General features: G+C 41.5%; 1 protein-coding gene across 1 annotated transcript in view; it reads left to right on the top strand.

Annotated features, from left to right (window-relative positions):
* Window positions 1-3,359: 3,359 nt before the first annotated feature.
* LOC308290210 (asparaginyl-tRNA synthetase-like) overlaps window positions 3,360-20,356 on the top strand; it is a gene marked incomplete at both ends in the record, with an annotated part of 28,114 nt that continues 11,117 nt past the window's right edge. Inside the window, 8 exons of the mRNA XM_080731985.1 lie at window positions 3,360-3,503; window positions 10,938-11,090; window positions 13,561-13,670; window positions 14,971-15,091; window positions 16,336-16,476; window positions 17,682-17,762; window positions 18,237-18,346; window positions 18,960-19,092. Coding sequence (XP_080588111.1) covers window positions 3,360-3,503; window positions 10,938-11,090; window positions 13,561-13,670; window positions 14,971-15,091; window positions 16,336-16,476; window positions 17,682-17,762; window positions 18,237-18,346; window positions 18,960-19,092 — 993 coding nt within the window. The remainder of the gene's footprint in view (window positions 3,504-10,937; window positions 11,091-13,560; window positions 13,671-14,970; window positions 15,092-16,335; window positions 16,477-17,681; window positions 17,763-18,236; window positions 18,347-18,959; window positions 19,093-20,356) is intronic.

Here is a 20,356-nt window from a genome sequence, read left to right as displayed (position 1 = left end):
TAATTTAGAGTTCATTTAGTTGTATTTGTTGTTTAATTCACTAGAAGTTTGCAATAGAGCTATGAAAACCTAAAGGCCAGCAAGAAGATGGAGCTGGATGGGCCCATAGAGGACGTGAAGAGGAGGAATACGATTACCAGCAAGAGAGATCGGGTGAGGTATTGCCCTGTTGTATTAAGGTTGCATTTGTTTGATCATGTCAATTATCAATTACCTTATGTAAGGGATATAACAGTGAGGTGGTCATTGCTGAGAAATGGTTTCACTACTCACAAAAACAAAGGCAGGTATGATCTTAAGCTTATACAGGTCTGGGCAATAGCATTGTTGTCCAGTCCAGATAGGTGGCACACTTGAGTGAATCAAAGATTCTGTCTGGTGGGCATATTCTATTTCCTGGCCAAAGGTGGATTTTACCCAAAAGGTGGGGTTCTGAGAGGCTTCCTACCATAGGCTTTCATGATGGTATCATGAAACTGCCTTTGAGTCATATCAAACTGTTTACTCAAGTGTTGATGATTCCCAAGTCGCCGAAGTTGGCGTCCACTGATGAGTAACTAATGCAACATTGTTTTCTCACCCAACAGTAAACATACAAACATACAGCATATTTGTATACATATATTTTTTTACGGCTTTCATTGTGAGCTTGTCGATTTTAACAATAGTTATCAGTGGAACAGTCAACTAAATGTAATAAATCAACTCATGCAAGTCCAAGTGCTTGTCAGGGTGGGCATCCCCAGTTCAAGTATGATTATTATTATTTTTCTAGCCATAATATAGCCCCCATACAGTCATTTTGGATGGAAGCTGGCAGCAAGGGCTGCTGGTAGCAGTGAGTTGGATGATGCCTGCGACAAGCTGTTGAGCTGAAGTTAATGCATCTGTAAATCAATTGAAGTAGTAACTAATAACATTACTTTTTCTTCCCATCTGTAACATGTAGAGTATTGTCATACAGTTCATATTGGATGAAAGTGATCTCTGGTTTTCCCAGAGCTTTAATGCCTATTTCATTGTTACATTGTGTTGCCAAGAACAGGGTCAGATTCATTTTGTGACCTTGAATAAGTGTTTCAGCTGGACCATAATAATCCCTATTCTTTAAGATCCTAGTTGGTTTGGAGTTTGGAAAGGGTTGACATTAACTTGTTCCTGGCCCTTCTCTAGTCGCCAGCATTGATTGCGACCGTAGGTCGCATTTACTACCAAAACCTCCACGGGCTGTCTGTGAGTGAGTCAGTCAGTCAGTCAGTGAGTCCGTCACACTTTTGCCCTGCTCATATCTCCACAACCGTTGCCCCCATCCATGCCAAATTTTGCACAAACACTCCTTGACTGCCAAACTACAACCTCCAAGGACCCCCGGAGCCCCAGGGACCCCCAGGTCCCTGGGGGACCCCCAGATGTAAAAAATGACCAAATGTGCTCACACGTCAGACGTCACACTTTTTCCCTGCTTATATCTCCGCACCCGTTGACCCGATCCATGCCAGATTTTACACACACACTCCTTGCCTGCCAAACTACAACCTCCAAGGACCCCCGGGACCCCCAGATGTAAAAAATGACCAAATGTGCACAAATGACCAAATGACCACTCCAACGGGGCTGCTCACGGGGAATTCCCGGGGACCACCGACTCCTGGTGCTCCAGAACGGATGCAAAAGTGGTGGCGCCCCCAGTGGAGGACCCCCTGCCACTGCAGCGCACATAAAATGCCGTAACTCGGGCTAGGAGCGTCCGGGAGAGCCGGGGCCGGTACCTATTTGTCCGCCAAGGCAACGCGGAGACCCCACCCCTCATTTCTCACATGGCCCTATTCTAGCGCCACCTTCAGGCCGATTTTTAAAACACATTTTTGGACACTGCTCCTACAGTTTTTGCCCTAAAATCACGAATATCACTACACAGCATGTCTACACTCATGTCATCAACATGGATCAGGAAGATTTGGGAAAAACAAATTTTTGCCCTATTTGTGGAGATAAGCCACCTATGGTCGCTTATCTCCCGATTAGGGAGTCTTACTGGTTATTGCCCTTATCTGTTTCATTCAACTTCCTCCTTAGTGGGCAGCAAGTGTAAGGCAGGTAATCGCTTTATTGCCAGGTTTGAGAAGAGAAACAAGGGACTAGGTATAAGTAAAACAAGCACAAAAGAACTAGGCTAGGTTTGACCACTCTACAGTACACCGGCTATTTGAAAATGGCAGATCTATAAGGTTTGTTAACCATCTATGTGTGCAGTTAACCTGGTCATGTCTCATCCTATCTATGCTGGCCTACAGCAGTTGCTCAGAGTGTGCTCAAAATATGGTTAGCTGTTTGATATATTAAGTTGATTACAACAAAGGAGGAATGATTACACTTGTAAATATTCATAGTTGCGGGTTGCTTTAGTTTGGACTTGTTTTCGTAAGTGTAGTTGCTTATTTGGGCTTGCTTTTAAGTATATAGACCTGTTCCGCATGTTTCACTCACAGATACTGTAAGTGGCAACACCAAACAATCAAACACACATTTTAGTATTCAAGCTTTGCTTAGGAATTGATCGATTTGTTAATTGAGTGTTGAAATAGATACAGTAATATGGTATTGGTTCAAATGTGCAATGGGAAAATGTCCCTGCCTTATTTAGGCTTGTTTCTGTTGCAGACTAGAGGTCCACAGAACTAGAGTATCTACCCCATCATTGCTGAAAGGCTCCCAAAGGCAGCTTGTCGGCGCTTTTCGACTTGTTCCAATGCTGCGTTGTGCAAAATCTGTGCCGTGGGAAAAGGGGCTTTAGGGATGTCCTCAGTGGTTATGATGTTCAGAGACTACTGTAAAATATATGCACAACCCAATATGCTGTCACGCATGGAGGGCACACGATGGCGCAAACACACACAGTATGCAAATTATATTGTTTTTGCCAAGTTAAATTATTGCCATTGTAGGTCTGTTTTGTCTTTACATGTGCAACCTGCTGCACAATGGTTTTTGTAACACCAACTAACTTTAGAATGGAGCTCTGGTCTAGACAGAAATCAATGGAAAATAAGCACATTTTATTTTACACAATGCAGGGAAAGGGTTTTTCCTTGGCCTCTAGGGAGTATGTTTGTACAATATTTATTCAGTGGAGTTATAGCGAAAACGGATGGCCAGGAGCAAAAACTGTTGAGTCTAACCTCCTCTTCCCATCTGTTAAACAGCTCTTCAAGAAACAGGTCGGTGTTGGACAGAAGATACTGTCCAAAGAGGACCAGCTATACCTCAGCGGTGCAGTCGCCAATTTCGTCAGTGACGAGGACAAAACTGTTTTCAAAATCAAATCACCAAAGTGGCGCTCATGACGGCTGTCCAAAATAATGGCGGACTGTCAGAAGGTCCTGGATGACAATAGGAAGAAGGGTGTGTGCAGCCCAGGTCCACCCATGTTCACACCTATCGTGGACAGTTTACAAGAAGAGCCCCCAGTCCTGCAGAGGGCAAGCATATCTACCTGCAGCAGAGTGAGGAGGACACCTCTGGGACTTAGTAAGGCTTGTTATAGGCTCTGTGTACAACTGTACTCTTGGGTTTTTAGAAGGGGCATAAATGTTTCCTGTTCAGATTCCCATAGCTTTGTTTCATTGGCTCAGCAGCGGATTTGAACCAGAATAACCAGAACAAGCTATGGAAGAACGGGAAACATTTATGCCATCTTCTGGAAACATGGGATTATAGTTTGCACAGTGCCAATTAACGGTGGTGTTCTGTTCATGCTTTTGGTTCTGATTTGTTTATTCTGTTCAACACTGACCTGTTTCAAATAGTGTTCTTACCTACCTGGAGTGTGTTAAGTAAGAATTGTGTGTGTGTGTGTGTATTGTTCTTAAAATACTGTTCTTAAGTTTTGTTTATTTCTGTGAATTGTGCCCTTTTTGTGGGCCCAGTTTTGAAGTGATAATTAAATCACTCTTGATTTATTTTGTGAATTGTGTTAACGATTATTTTCTCATGTTTGTCTTATGTTGGAAGTTGATGTGAGGTTAGCGTTGGTTTTCACGGCCATCTGATGTTTTGCATGTCCAACTTTGGTCATTGATGTCAACCTAATGTTGGGTTTTGACAGCAATGCACCTCTTGCTTACATGTCTAACCAACATTGGAGGATGACGCCTTGCCAACGTTGGGTTATGTTCATTTAACCAAATTAGAACTTTTATCCAAATTTGGAGTTGAACCAGTAATCGTCTACATAACATCTGAGATTAACATCAAGCTGACGTTGGATTATGTCAGTCCAATTTTATTAAACTAAAATAACTTTTATCCAACGTTAGGAGACCAACCAAAATTCAATGTCAAGATAACATCAGATGCTTACATCAAATCAATGTTTGCCTTATGACGTCAATCCGATTTACTTTTCAACAAAAATACATTGGGAGTCTAACCTTTAATCAATGTCTACATGACATCAGAGATTAACATCAAACAAATGTTGTTATGACGTCAATCAAACTTTGATTTTCAACCAAAATACAACTGTTATCCAACGTTGGGAGTCTTAACCTTTAATCAAAGTATACATAACATCAGAGATTGACGTTAAATCAACGTTAGTTTAAGATGTCAAACCAACATCAGGTTATGACGTCAATCAAACTTTAATTTTAACCAAAATACAACTGGTATCCAACGTTGGGAGTCTAACCTTTAATCAACGTCTACGTAACATCAGAGATTGACATTAAATCAACGTTAGTTTAAGATGTCAAACCAACATCAGGTTATGACATCAAACCAACATCGGGTTATGTCGTCTAACCAACGTTAGGTTATGACGTCAGACAAACTTTCATTTTCAACATCCAACATTGGGAGTCTAACCTTTAATCAACGTTTATGTAACATCAGAGATTAACATTAAATCAACATTAGTTTAAGATGTCAAACCAACATCAGGTTATGACGTCTAACCAACGTTAGGTCATGATGTCAGACAAACTTTCATTTACAACCAAAATACAACTGGTATCCAACGTTGGGAGTCTAACCTTTAATCAACGTCTATGTAACATCAGAGATTAACATTAAATCAACGTGAGTTTAAGATGTCAAACCAACATCAGGTTATGACGTCTAACCAACGTTAGGTTATGACGTCAGACAAACTTTCATTTACAACGAAAATACAACTGGTATCCAACGTTGGGAGTCTAACCTTTAATCAACGTCTATGTAACATCAGAGATTAACGTTAAATCGACGTTAGTTTAAGATGTCAAACCAACATCAGGTTACGACGTTAAAGCAACAGCAGGTTATGACGTCTAACCAACGTTAGGTTATGACGTCAGACAAACTTTCATTTACAACAAAAATACAACTGGTATCCAACATTGGGAGTCTAACCTTTAATCAACGTCTATGTAACATCAGAGATTAACGTTAAATCGACGTTAGTTTAAGATGTCAAACCAACATCAGGTTACGACGTCAAAGCAACATCAGGTTATGACGTCTAACCAACGTTAGGTTATGACGTCAGACAAACTTTCATTTACAACGAAAATACAACTGGTATCCAACGTTGGGAGTCTAACCTTTAATCAACGTCTATGTAACATCAGAGATTAACGTTAAATCAATGTTAGTTTAAGATGTCAAACCAACATCAGGTTACGACGTCAAAGCAACATCAGGTTATGACGTCTAACCAACGTTAGGTTAGGACGTCAGAAAAACTTTCATTTACAACCAAAATCCAATGGTCATCCAACGTTGGAGTACAACATTGTCCCAACGTTGTACTGACGTCGTGTGCCAGCTGGGTAGGAGCAGTGTCCAAAAATGTGTTTTAAAAAATCGGCCTGAAGGTGGCACTAAATGGGACAGATCCATGTTGATGACATGAGTGTAGACTAGTGTGTACGGATTTGTGTGATTTTAGGGCAAAAATTGTAGGAGCTGTGTGCATAAATGTGTTTCGCAAGAACCGGCCTCAAGGTGGTGCTAGAAGAGGGGCATGTGAGAAAAGAGGAGATCCATGTTGATGACGTGTGTAGACATACTGTGTACTGATTTGTGTGATTTTAGGGACAAAAATTGTAGGAGCTGTGTCCATAACTGTGTGTTGCAAGAACCGGCCTCATGGTGGCGCTAGAAGAGGGGCATGTGAGAAAAGAGGGGTAGCGGTTGTGGTTTGGCTGGCAAGGAGTGTGTGTGGAAAATTTCACATGGATAGGGGCAACGATGGCGGAGATATGCGTAGGGCAAAAGTGTGACGTGACGTGACGTGACGTGACAGACACACTGACTGACGGACGGACAGACAGGCGGTGGAGGTTTTAAAGTAACCACTCAGCCCTATTTCAGCCATTTGAAAATAGCCGAAGCTCACAATGCCTTGTGATGGGATGCATTGTGAGCTTGTAGATCTGCCATTTTCAAAAGATTTCAATATATTTTGAAAACTTGAAATGGGACGTTTCTGCATAATGAATATTTTGCTTTTGGACTTTAAGTACATTTTGATACTTTTCTACTTTCACTCAAGTAAATGCTGAACTCCGGACGTTTACTTTTAACAGATCCTCTTCATTGCATCATTAATACTTAAGTAAAACATGTGAGTACTTTTCCACCACTGCTGGCCTGGCATGCCCCACCTTGGTTGGTAATAATCAGCCATTCTGTAAGGCAGGGACGTGCAGAGAATGTTGGCGAGGCAGGGGCTGACATTTCTAAAGGGGATTTTTGGTGGCAATATCGAAAATAGCCGACCTCCAAGCTCACAATGCGTCGCAGTCAGACACGTTGTGAGCTTGGAGGTCAGCTATTTTCGGTGCGTGATACGACACTGAACTAAGCATAATCAAGTCAATTCTGGAGATGGCGTAACAGCATAGATTACATGCTGCAATTCTTTCAACATAAGATGCTGCATTCAAAGTTCAGGAGTGTTATTTGGACAAGGCATTTGCTGATTTTCCTTTTTCCTTTACCATAGTAAAAAACTGCATTTGTGGTCTGGAGAGGGAAACCTTTTACAGACGGATACAAAAAGGGCAGGGGCTCAAGCCCCATTTGATTTCTGTGTGCACGTGCCTGCTCTGAACTGAAGTGTTTTTTTCTCCCAACAGGGCGTTGAACTAAACAACCGTGTTTGACTGACGAGCTTCGTCCAGGATGATAACGAGGCTGCCAGCTCAGCAAAAACACTCTGGCAGTGCAGATTGTTGGTATATAAACCACAACGGAAGATACAGCACAACAGCAGGCTGACCAATCAGCACTAGTTTATCGCCCTCGTGTTCCTATACACCTGAATGTCCCTCCCGAGAAGAATAAAGCTTTATCTTTATCTTATAAATGGTAAATGGTGCGTTTTACACAGCGGCCTTTATCCAAAGTGCTCTACAATGTGCATTACATTGCACAACCGATGGCAGAGGAAACCATTCAAGGCGCCGAGCTGCTCATCACATCAGGTGCAGTTAGGGGTCTGGCTCAAGGGCACATTGACGCTAAGCCAAGGGGGAACCGCCTGGGGTTCGAACCAGAAACCCTTTGTTTCCCAAACGGACGCTCTATACCTCCTGAGGTACTTTACTTTCAAGATTTTCTAAGTGGGCCCTGGTCCAGAAAAGGTTGGGAAAGCACTGATTGAATTGATGTGTCGTCATGAGCAACTAAAGGAATGAATGAATCAGACTGATTCAGACATTGTAGCTTATAGATCAGTTCTTGTCAGCAAAATGTTCTTGGTTCAAGGTTCTTGTTCAGTTCTTGTCAGTAAAATGAAACCAAATGTCATTTGGTTTCATTTAGTTGACTTTGTACCACTGAACTACTGTCATGAAACTGTACCTTTTCCTTTAAAAGTATGCGTCATGGACGCAGGATGCAGGGCTAGCATCACTGTGAAACTGTACCTTTTCCTAGTATGCAAACTTCTAAATACTTCAATCAATCAATGATTAAACGTCTGCCTGTTCCTATGGTACCAACATCATAGCATGGGATTGTGGACAAAAATCGTATCCAACGACGGGTCTGAGAGGATAAATCTCATGGAATGGTGCATGGTCCGACAGCTCAAATGCCAGATAAATAATGGGCCTTGATTATGAAAAAGGTTGAAAACCACTCGTCTATGGCATCCTAGTGCATGGCTGGAAGTATCAGATTGTCCTCACATATTAATAGGGTGTACAGCTATACAGTACACCTAACATTGTGATTCTAATGAGGTTAATGCACAGCTGGATTCTCTGCTTGCACCCTTTCTCTCTCTCTCTCTCTCTCTCTCTCTCTCTCTCTCTCTTTCTCCTCTGCCTTATGACACTCAGACAACATAACATTGCTGCAGGGGCAGAAACTTTTATCTCCATATTCTATTTATTTTTCTTCTTTAATAAACAAACATCTCACAGCCAGAAGGTACTGGGTTCAATTCCCGCCGGGGACGCTGTGGCGTGTTCTCTGTTCTCTCATCAGTGCCCAATCTGCACAATCACTACCCATTCGGTGGGGTTGGCGAAAGGGCTTTTCCGTGTGGAGTTTGCATGTTCTTCTTTTATGTCCCCCTGTCAGGTGATAAGAAGCGAAAAATATCAGCACTTGCGCAGGAGCCCGGGGTTTAAATCCTGAGTTAGCCTACATAGTGTAGCTTTAAAGTGGTTAACCACGTAAATCCTATTATGGTTGATCGGAGTCTCTCAGGGCTCTTTACTGATGTTGTTTTTGTTTTCTGTTATTGAGGAGAAAGCTGGCCGATCGACAAGCTCACAATGCGTTGTGAGCTTGTAGCTCTGATTTAAGTGGTTAATCAGAATTTTATGCTAGATTAACTCATTTAGCTGAGGACCCCCTAGAACCCCCTCATGGACCCCTGGGGGTCCGCGGACCCCACTTTGAGAACCAGTAATCGGGAGGAACCACCATCTATCAATAAATGCGAGAAGTCTCTGCGTGTCTGTCTGTAATCCGCGTATCTCGAGAACCGTTCATCCCACCGGCTTCAGATTCGGCACGCGCGTTCCCCGCCGCGGCGCGGAGTGCAGTGCCGGGCCTCGACCCAACCCGACGCGCGGTTTTCCTGAACCGGCGCGAAACGTTCGGAATCTCCTTATGCGGGGCTGATTGTTGACATCAGGCTGTTCCGGAGGAAATCGGCGCAAGCGCTGACTCATTGTGACATCACTTCATAAAAGGCTCTGACATCACGTACGCCACATGAGTCAACAAAAAATCTCTGTGAGTGTGTATGTATGTATGTAATCCGCGTATCTCGAGAACCGTTCGTCCCACCGGCACGTGCATTCTCCATATATGGGCATAAAATGAATGCCCGTATGCGGAGCTGATGTCTGACATCAGAGTTTTCCGCAACCGGTACTGTGTGTGCAGAGATCTTCATATATGGGCATAAGTGGACAAAGACAAACAGATGGTCAAAACGGGTCCTATGACAACAGATATATTGGGGTTTGCATTAAAGGGTGGGGCATTCACGGGGTTTGCATTAAAGGGTGGGGCATTCATTCCCTATTTCAAATTCGGCACGTGCGTTCCCCACCGCATAAAAGGGACACAGACAGACAGATACAGAGTTCTCCAAATATGGGCATAAAATGGACGCAGATAGACAGATATCTCCATATATGGGCATATATGTGCATAAAATGGACCCAGAACTATATCTGCAGTGATCTCCATATATGGACATAAAATGTACGCCGACAGACAGACAGATACAGATATCTCCATATATGGGCATAAATGGACACAGGCAAACAGATGGTCAAAACGGGTCCTATGACAACAGGTATAATGGGGTTTGCATTAAAGGGCGGGGCATTCATTCCCTATTTACATTGTTCCGAGTTGGCCAGGTCGCCGACTAGACGCTGGGCCGCAGCTTCTAGTACTTTAAAAGGCTATAATACTTGGTGTGATTGAGGTGTTTTGTTTTAGTTCTTTTTTATTTGCTTTTTTATTCGCAGTGGTTGTATATATATTTTTTTATGTTGAACCTAATTGCATTGAATAATTCATTAGGCTACCACAGTCATTACCTCTAAAATAATTAGCCTGCTAAAATGTCTCACTATTGCTTCTTCCTTTCTTCTTGTGACAATTAATTTAATTGATCCATTTAGGGATTTATCAAGTGGCAATAAACTGGATTTATTGAATACTTTATTAGAAGTTTGCAGAGGAAAAAGTAGGCTACAGGACAGATACAAGGTCTAGTAAAAGGATTTAAACCACAATCCTTCATAGTATAATCCTTTTACAATTTAGACATTTAGCAGATGCTTTTAATCCAAAGCGAGTTACAATAAGCAGTAAAAAACTTCTAAAACCTAAAAATGCTATATTTTGTCCTCAATTCATTTAAAAAAAAGAAAAAAAATCATACATCCACAATACATGTCATGTTTTACTGGACAAATATAAAAACGATGGCGATTGTGGGGGTGAATACTAGTGGAAGGAGAAATGAGTTTGGAATTTTGTCCAGAATTTGTAGTCCGGTCGTTGGCTTGGCACCGCTTGGCACATGTAATAAAGAACTACAGCTCCCAGGAGCGCTGAACCGCTCTGCCGCAAGAACGCGACATACCATTGGTTGGCTCGAAGAACAACGTCGGCTACGTCACCGGATCGCACCAATCGTGTTGGGCCTAAACAGGAAGTATAATTCCATCCATTCTGAAGCAAGAAGACAGGGCTAAATATCATGTGAAAGTCAGATCTGGTTTATTAAAAGAAAACAATGAAAAGCCTTGCGTTACAACATCGTGGAATACTAGTATTATAAGCCACACAAAGAGTCCATTGCAGCAGCTTGTGACACAATGTTGCAGCGTGTAGTTAGAACGTGTGCTGTTGCAGCAGCAGCTAACAGTGTGTCAGTGAGTGGTGTCTTTACTAATAGGCATTTCTGTCAGAAGGCAGTGAGGGGGATCAGAGTAGCTAACAGTGTGTCAGGATGTGGTGTCTTTACTCATAGACATTTCTGTCAGAAGGCAGTGAGGAGGATCAGAGTCACTGAGGCTCTGTCGGGAGACACAGCAGTGCTGGGAACACACGTCAAAGTGCAGGTAACACATTCCTCTGTAACTGTTATGTTTACTGTATATGGTGATGTATTAACCTCTCATGTGTTGTTTTTTATGTGTGTAAGCTAAACCATGCAGACAGTCATCCTCCTGACCTTCATTGTCTCTCAATGTACTGTAGCATCCAAGTTATTATTTTGGTTAAGGATTTCTCTGTGTCCAGGTTTGTGGTTGATATTTGTTCTGCACACTGTAAAAAAATAATAATCTCAGTGTTCATTTAAACCAGTGGTTCTCAAACTTGGAGTCCCCAAGTTATTTTGCGGGGTCCCCAGATTAAGGACTGTCAAATATTAAGTAAGCAAGAGGTGAACATTATGAAAATAGCAGATCTACATGCTCCCAACGCCTCGCAGTGCGAGGCGTTGTGAGCATGTAGATCTGCTATTTTCACAATATTTATCTGTGGAACCGAGTCGCATTAAATGTAATACCTACAATTCCAAGTGCTTGTCAGGGTGGGGGTCCCCAGTTCAAATATGTTTATTTTGGGGGTCACAGCCTAAAAAGGTTTGAGAACCCCTGATTTAAACTATAGCCGTGGATCAAGATGTATTTTGTGGAGTCTTTGACTTTTTACTTAAATTGTCAAAAGATAAAATACATCTATCCTGACCTTCATTGTCTCTCAGTGTACTGTAGCATCCAAGTTATTATTTTGGTTAAGGATTTCTCCCTGTCCAGGCTTGTGATTGATATTTGCAGTGCACTGTAAAATTATCAGTGTTCATTTAAACCACTGGTTTTCAACATTTTTCATATCAGTTAAGGTCCATTATTCGGCATTTGAGCCACGGACCACCAAATTTAGTCTCTCAGACCCACAACTTATTAGAACAGGGGTCTTCAACGTTTTCAGGACAAGGACCCCTTAGTTGAGAGAGAGAGATGAAGCAGGGACCCCCCACTACCTTATCATAGATTCCATCATTCCATATAGTTATTGTTTAACAGCACAATCATCAGTGTATTTTTGATTCATGTCAATTTGTGTTTTCAGATATTTAACCACTTGAACCGTCAATACTTATTAAACTTGACCTTTCACTCTGTACTTAGTCTGCTCTTTTTCCCCTCTACAACAAAGCTCTTTGCCAAAAATAGCCGATCTACAAGCTCACAACGCCTCGCAGCGCGAGGCGTTGTGAGCTTGTAGATCGGCTATTTTTGGCTAAAGTTCTCAGAATGGACGAATATGTCAAGTGTTTAATATAAAAAAAAGGTTTATATCGCTCAATGATTTGGAGGACCCCCTGTAGTAACTCTGAGGACCCCCTAGGGGTCCCGGACCCCCTGTTGAAGACCCATGTATTAGAATATTATGTTATGGTTGGATATGAGATTGTCCACAATTCCATGCTGTATTGATGTTTGTACCATACTACCATAGGAGAGATAACAAGCAAACATTGATCAAAATAACAATTCTTCTACATTATCTTAATCGTGTAGACTTGTAAATTAAGTCATTCAGATGTTTGACAATAATTTAACGCTTGAGAACGTATAATGAAACTTGCAATCTGTATTCTGTAGTGTTTCATGGCTTATTTAATGGCGTGCATTGATTGATTATTTATTGACTGATTGAAGACCTTATTAGAGGTTTGCATTGGAAAAGGTACAGTTTCATGACAGTGCAGTTCACTGGTACAAGGTCAACTAAAAGGATAAACTGCAAGAAAGCTTTTGGGCTTGTTTCAATTGGGGTGCAGGAAGTTGCATTGCGGTTTTGGGTTGTGTAGTTACAGTACCTTGACATTATGTAACTCCAAAGATTGTTGAGAATATCTCTTTATAGAGGGTATGCACATCCACTGGGACCCGCCCCCCTAATCTAGACTGAGTGGCAAAACATTGTGCAGCATGGAGCATTGGAGTTTGGAAGTGCTCGTTGCAAATCACTCAACGGTCCTGCATACCACCTGTTTCTAAATTGCACATAGTGCAGGAGGCAGCAGGATGTTGTGTTGTTGAAAACGAGTGCTTCCAATTCAAACTCTGACACATGGAAAAATAAAAACCTGCACAGAATGCCTTGACAGAAAGAAGCTCATAACATGCCAATGGTGGATTTTTATGAAACAAAAACTTTGCAGATAGAAAGAGGATAATTCAAGCTTTCAGTACAGCCGCAGTGTTGGGGGTTAACTTTGTTTAATACAATCAGATAGCACTTTTCTGTTTGGATGTACTGTATGGGCTGTCAATGGCAGAAATTTGTTTTTTGCCACTCAGTAGGCGTGTTCCCACATATCTTCCAGCAACAGTGATGTCACGCGCATACCCTCTATACTTCGTCTGATCATAAGGCGTTTATGGTGGATTTTTATAAAACAAAACCACCCAAGTTGGGAACCACTGAGAATATAATTCACTTGGAAGTGTTTGCCGTTGGGTTCTAATCTTTAGGTACAGTAGCAATAATGATTGTATTTCCTTTGATTTGCAGGGCTGGGTTCGGTCGGTCCGACCGCAGAAGGATAACCTCTTCCTGCATGTGAGTGATGGGAGCAGCTTGCAGCTTCTACAGGTCGTTGCCAGTCCTGAGCTCAACGACACGTAAGGAAGGACTCATAATTAGGGCTGGGCACATTGGGTAATTAGCCCACATCTTGAACCAATAACTGACCAATAGATACTTTAGACAGGGTTTCCGAACTATAGTTTGGAGAGCCACGACAGAAGGAGGGGCACAGGTTCAGAGGAGAAGTTCTGTGACTGCCATTCCGAAGCTCGGAATGATGTCAATTAGTTGACAAAGTTTATAAGACGTCGGAAAGGAGGCCACGCTTTAATCTTCGATTAATCCAGAAGCATTTACTTTTCTCTTTCTTATATAACCTACTAATGAATAGACATGAAAAACAAAATGCATTAGTCTGACCACACTGTTTTGTAACCTGGGTACCAGCCTGCTATGCCACGTTCAGTGGATTGGTTCTGTCACTTTGTTTCTCAGTCTGGCCAGGCGCCTATCTCCAAGGGATGCGGGACATAGAAAACGAGTGGAAACCTTCTGATTGGTCTGTGGTGCAGGGCGGGACAAATGCACCATTGTGTATTGGCTGGCTGATGACATAGCTACCTTAGCGTTGATTCGCTGGAACAACATCAATCAGCAACAACGTCGCCTATGTAACAGTTGACGTTCGGAAATACGAGTCAAATGGAGGCTTGCCAATATGAGAAGCGAAGTGACAAAAGCGAAGTGACAAAAACCAATCCACTGAACGTAGACATGCACTGTTTTGTGCATGTCATTATAGTGCTAAAACTATGGTAGGGCTTAAAGCAGAAATAAGCAGTTTTCTGCTGACTTAAGCAGGAATCATGCAATTGCTTATTTTTATTTTTTATTTTTATTTTATTATATTCAGGCGGCTAACAATGCTCCCTAAACAAATCTAGTCTCTGTGGCGCTTCTAGGAGCCGCAGTCTACCTCCAAAACTATTATTTTATCTGTAAGAAGCTCTGTCACTAGCAGCTCATTGGTGCATGAACCAGCCGACCGGGGCTAAAAGGATTGACTGACAGGTCAACCAATCTGAACAAGAACAAGAGGCGGTCCTGATGGGTCTGTTATTTTGGATGGGCCTCCAGTTTATAACGACAAATAACAGAACTTCTCACAGATAAAAAATAATAGTTTTGGAGGCAGATTGTGGCCCCAGGAAGTGTCACACACACAACATTTCTTTAGGAAGCATTGTTAGCCGCCTGAATAAAATAAAGTTAAAATACATTTTTAAAATAAGCAATTGCATGATTTAAGTGGTTTTAATCGTAGCGTTTTACATTGTACAAAACTTTGCTTTATTGTATGACTTACATTGTAATTTTTGTGATTGCTTCATCAAGGCGGCTCACCTTTGGGAGTGCTGTTGAAGTCACTGGCAGCCTGGTCAAAAGCCCCAGCAGAAAGCAGCCTGTCGAGCTCCAAGCAGAGCACATCCGAGTGGTGGGGGAATGCAACCCCGTGGTAAATGCAGCACTTCTCTCTTTAACCATTTAGGCCTAGAATTATTGAATGCTTTAACTATTGAAAAATAGCAGATATACAAGCTCACGGTGCGCGCTGTGAGCTTGTAGATCTGCTATTTTTGAAAAATCGTGAAAATTAGAATTTTTACCCGATTCTATAAAGTGTCTTTTGATTCCTTCTAAGGGTTTTTGAAAAACCCATGTTTCTGAGTCAGCAATCTGGCCAGCCATCGTCAAAGAAAAGGTCCTTTTCACTTAACTGGAGCTCAGATAGTCTGTTCTTGAGAGACTAAGTACTATGTCAGTGGTTCTCAAACCTTTTCATGTGAAGGACCCCCAAAATTATATTTATTTGGCCACGGACCCGCATCTCAAAATATTTAGTTCCAGGGACCACCCGGAAGCAAAATTTGATTTACAAACGTTCGCTTTGAAAACACATATATTCAAAGATTTGCACAGATTTTCACGACTTTTTCAAAAATAGCAGATCTACAAGCTCGCAGCCGCGCTGTGAGCTTGTATTATCTGCTATTTTTCACTGGTTAAAGCATTCAATAATTCTAGGCCTAAATGGGTTAACATCCATATCCTTGCTGTCAGGCATAAACCTCCTATATTTTAACTTTTTGTGTTTTTATTTTCCCGTAAATGAATGCCCTTCTTGTACATACTACAGCGTGACACAAAAGCATCAAAAGTAGCAGACCCACAAGCTCAAAACGCTGTGTGAATTGCCACGTATTGAAGTTTGTAGATCTGCTACGTTTGCTACTATATTCTGAAAAGTAACAGTTTTGGACATAATGAGGTTCCGATCCGACAGGGAGGATATCGTTGCTTTCAGGTGCAAATCTGAAGTGTAAAAACTAACCTGTGTTCCTAGATTTAGATCCAACGCAGATATTATTTAGTCATACTTTTGTTAATACTATAAATATTTATAAAAGCCACAGACACACTTAACCACTTTCTTTATCACTTAATTTTTTTTTCTAAAATAATAATAATGATGCATTGTGAGCTTGCAGATCGTCAATTCTTTCTACACTCGTGTAACATTCTTGCACGACGAAGTAGGGCATTCATTTAAATTTAGAAACACAAATTTTAAGTATGGATATAGACAAGGTTTTCTGCCCGACAGTGACGATATGGAATGAACTAACCATGTGGTGTTCTGTCTGTATATTAGCCTTCATGCCAGTGACTTGATGTCGCTGCCACTTCCTCTGCTTGCAGGAATTCCCCTTCAAAATCAAAGAGAGGCACGGCCTGGAGTACATTCGCCAGTTTCCTCATCTAAGATGCAGAACAAACGTCTTCAGTGCTCTGCTGCGCATACGGAGTGAAGCCACCGCAGCCTTACAGTCCTATTTCAGGGTGAGGCCATCGGTTAAGTACAGAACCAGGAACACGTATGTTGTCATATATATTGTTAAAGGACGACTCCAGGCATTTTCAACCTATGTTCGTATAATCGGCCCTCACTAATGAAATGCTACCATGTTATGATGAGCATTAGTAAGGACCAATTCTATGAAGATCGGTTGAAATTGGTCAAAGTCGTTCTTTAAACTAAAGGCTCCAAGAAATTCCATAAATGAGAAAACAACAAATCTTTAAGAAGTAGTGAAAATAGCCGATCTAGCCGATATAGGCTATTTTCTCTAGTTTGGGTCCCGGGTTAACGTCTAATTTCTCTTTTGGGTCTTGGGCTAAAAAGGTTGGGAACCACTGTACTACTATATAATGAACTATTACTATGCCTTTAACACAAGCAAGCACAAGTGCAATGATAACCCAACATTAAACATTTCATGCCATACATACAGTACATGGCAAAAGGACATACAGTACAGGCAGGCACGTGCACACATAGACATAGAAGGGGGTTTGAGCCCCCTGCCCTTTTATACGTGTAGAAATCCATGCCATTACCCCATATCTCCAGCATTAACTTGATTGTGCTTAGTTAATTGTGCTATCAAGTACAGAAAATAGCCGACCTCCAAGCTGCGACGTGTTGTAAGCTTGGAGGTTTGCTATTTTCGATATTTTCAACAAAAGGCCCTTTTAAGGCCTGTTTAAGTACAGGCCTCATTTCTTTTTTTTCTTCTTTTTTTTAAGATTTGTTTTGGGGCTTTTTATGCCTTTATTCGATAGGACAGTAGACTGACAGGAAATGGGGAGAGAGACGGGGAATGACATGCGGCAAAGGTCGTCCGGATCGGGAATCGAACCGGCGACGCCAGCAGGCATCATAGCCTAGTATATGGTACGCGCCTTGACCACCAGGCCAGTGGGCGCCCCACAGGCCTCATTTCTGATTTCTCCTTGCTCTCCCTCTCTGCCCTTTATTTTTCTTTCTTGAAAACGACAAGTGATGGAACCTGCTAAAGAAAGAAATAACAACATTTCAACCACGTCTTTACACCTGTAAACCTTTTGATGTGACAATAAAATGGAGCCTTGATTTTTTTTTTTCCAGTGCTACTGAATGATCCAGAGCGTTCAGACAGCGGGCGGTACTCATTTTTGCACAATGTAATGGATGACTCATTCCCTTCCCTCTGATATTTGTGCAGGAAAATGGCTTTGTGCAGATCCACACTCCAGTGATCACGTCAAACGACTGCGAAGGGGCAGGAGAGCTGTTTAAAGTCGAGGTGTGTCTCTCTATGGTGACGTTTTAAAATGTTTTTAGTGTTACACAGATGCAGCAGATACACAAGCTCCCAGCGCGGCACCGAGTGTCGCGCTGCGAGCTTGTATGTCTGCTATTTTTGAAAAAATCGTGAACATTTGTGCAAGTCTTTGAATATTTTTGAGACTATTACTAAAGAATGTCTTCTAAATCCTTCTAAGTTTTTTTGAAAAACGCATGTTTCTACGTATTTTTCATGTCAAGGACCCATTGAATTATTTGTATTTGGCCGCCGAACCACCGTCTCACAATATTATGTATCAGGGACTCCCCTCCCAGAAGCAAATATTTGAGGTACAAATGTTGACTTTAAAAAATATATATATTCAAAGATTTGCACACATTTTCATGATGTTTCAAAAATAGCAGATCTACAAGCAATGCTTTTCCTGAGATGTCCTGATAGACGGTACTCTATGTGCTCTTCTTCCCTCAGCCCTCTGGCCATCAGGCCTCGCAGAAGGAAGGGGAGAGTGACGGTCACTTCTTCTCTGTGCCAGCCTTCCTCACTGTGTCTGGACAACTGCATCTGGAGGTGATGTCAGGGTGAGAGCACTTTTACATGATTAGCCATTTACTAGGGCTGTAACGATACATTTTAACAACGATACAATACACATCACGATACATGGTTAACGATACGATACATGGACGATATTGGTTCATTCATGGAGATACGATACGATTCAATGATTTAAAATTGATATAGTAACTATTTAGCAAAGAAATAAAATCTGTGTGAAACTTGTCAATAGAGCAGGTTTTTAAAGGGAAAAATCGATTATTATGGATATAAATAAGTAAACACTGTGATACAAAGCCAAAACGGTAGAATATATGCTTTTGCATATCGATTTAGTAGATCATTGCAAATTAAAATCGATTTTTCGATTCAGTTACTATATCGTTACACCCCTACCATTTACGTGGCACAGAATGCTGTTGCTATATACATAGCAACATCTAAAATGACACGCGTGCTTTCCCGGTTTTAATGGGTTAAATAAATAAGTAAATATGAATGATCACACTGTACGCAGGAGGTAAACAGAAAAGTGAGAGTGAAAGAGATGAACACACACGCTGCACTTGTGCAACATTTGTCATTGTGGCCTGCATGTTGTTCCTGTCTTGTTGCTATAATAATATAATCTGGCAGGGCTTTCCCTGGAGTCTACACGTTTGGGCCGACCTTCCGAGCAGAGAACTCCCAGAGCAGACGTCACCTGGCCGAGTTCTACATGGTGGAGGCCGAGGTCTCCTTCACGCGCTCCTTGGAGGATCTCACCAAGGCACGGCACAACTCTTTATTTTTCCAAAAAGATTTTTTTTAACAATACAAAACACGAAGACAACTTGTAAGACAGACAAAAACACAGGGTTCCCACGGTCGTGAAATTCCTGGAAATATTTTGAAATTAGAAAAATATTTTTCCACTACTGGAAAAGTTTTGGAATTGATCAAGGGTCCTGGAAGGTCCTGGAAAAAATAACGATGCGTTGTCTTTGGTTATTGATTTTGTTAATACCTCTGAAATTACAAATTAAACATTGTCAAATATTAGAGGCAGAAATTGTGAAAATAGCAGATCTACATGCTCACAACGCCTCGCGTTGCGAGGCGTTGTTATACAAAATTCCTCAACTCTCTTCAAATATGATTATTTTGATGGGTCACAGCCTGAAAAGGTTGAGAACCACTGGCATACACTACCTGTCTTTGGGCATTTCACATAGGAGTAAGCGAGTCGTTATTGAGCTGAATTATTGTTATATAGTCCTGGAAATTGGGTTAAATGTCCTGGAAAAGTTTTGGAATTTTTTGGGAAATTAATTAGTAAAGATTTGTGGGAGCAAAATAAAGTGCAGAAATAAAAAAAATAAAATAAAAGAGATCATGGGACGCACGGCACAGTTGCACGGCACATCTTGACCTCTGTGTGTGTTTCAACACAGGGATGGGACGAAAATGTCATAGCACGATTATTGTGACCAAAGAAATCGCGATTTATGATATTATCGTGATAATCAACATATTATCCCCAACATCCATTATCCTGTGGCGGAACATTTGCCGAAAAATAGAACTACAAGTGAGCTTGTAGATCGGCAATTCTTTGGCAAAGAGATTTGTTAGAGTGTAAAAAAGACTGTATCAAGTATGTATATTAGTATATTTTACCAATAGAGGGTTTAAATGGTACCGGATAATATGCAGCTCGGCAAATAAAAGGTGAATTGATCCCAGTGCATGATGGAGGAGGATTTCATGATAAATTAAATCTCCACGATACGATTATCGTGAGTGTTTTTTATCACGATAAATGCAATCTCATCGATACGATTATCGTGAGTGGTATTTATCACGATAAACGATAATATTGCTTATCGTCCCATCCCTAGTGTCAACACAGGGATAACAGTCACTGCGTCAAGCTCATTGTTGCTGGAGTTTGCGAAAGACATGAAGCCACCAGGTCTGGCTTTCTGTGCAACTAGGGGGCAGAACTGAGCACTCTTTACAGCCTATAATCTAGATTGCTTCTTTCAGGGTTC

The sequence above is a fragment of the Nannobrachium achirus genome (genome assembly GCF_963921795.1).
Source record: "Nannobrachium achirus genome assembly, chromosome: 8".
Taxonomy (NCBI): domain Eukaryota; kingdom Metazoa; phylum Chordata; class Actinopteri; order Myctophiformes; family Myctophidae; genus Nannobrachium; species Nannobrachium achirus.
The sequence above is the reverse complement of the archived record's forward strand: the minus strand, read 5'-3'. Positions and strand labels throughout refer to the sequence as shown.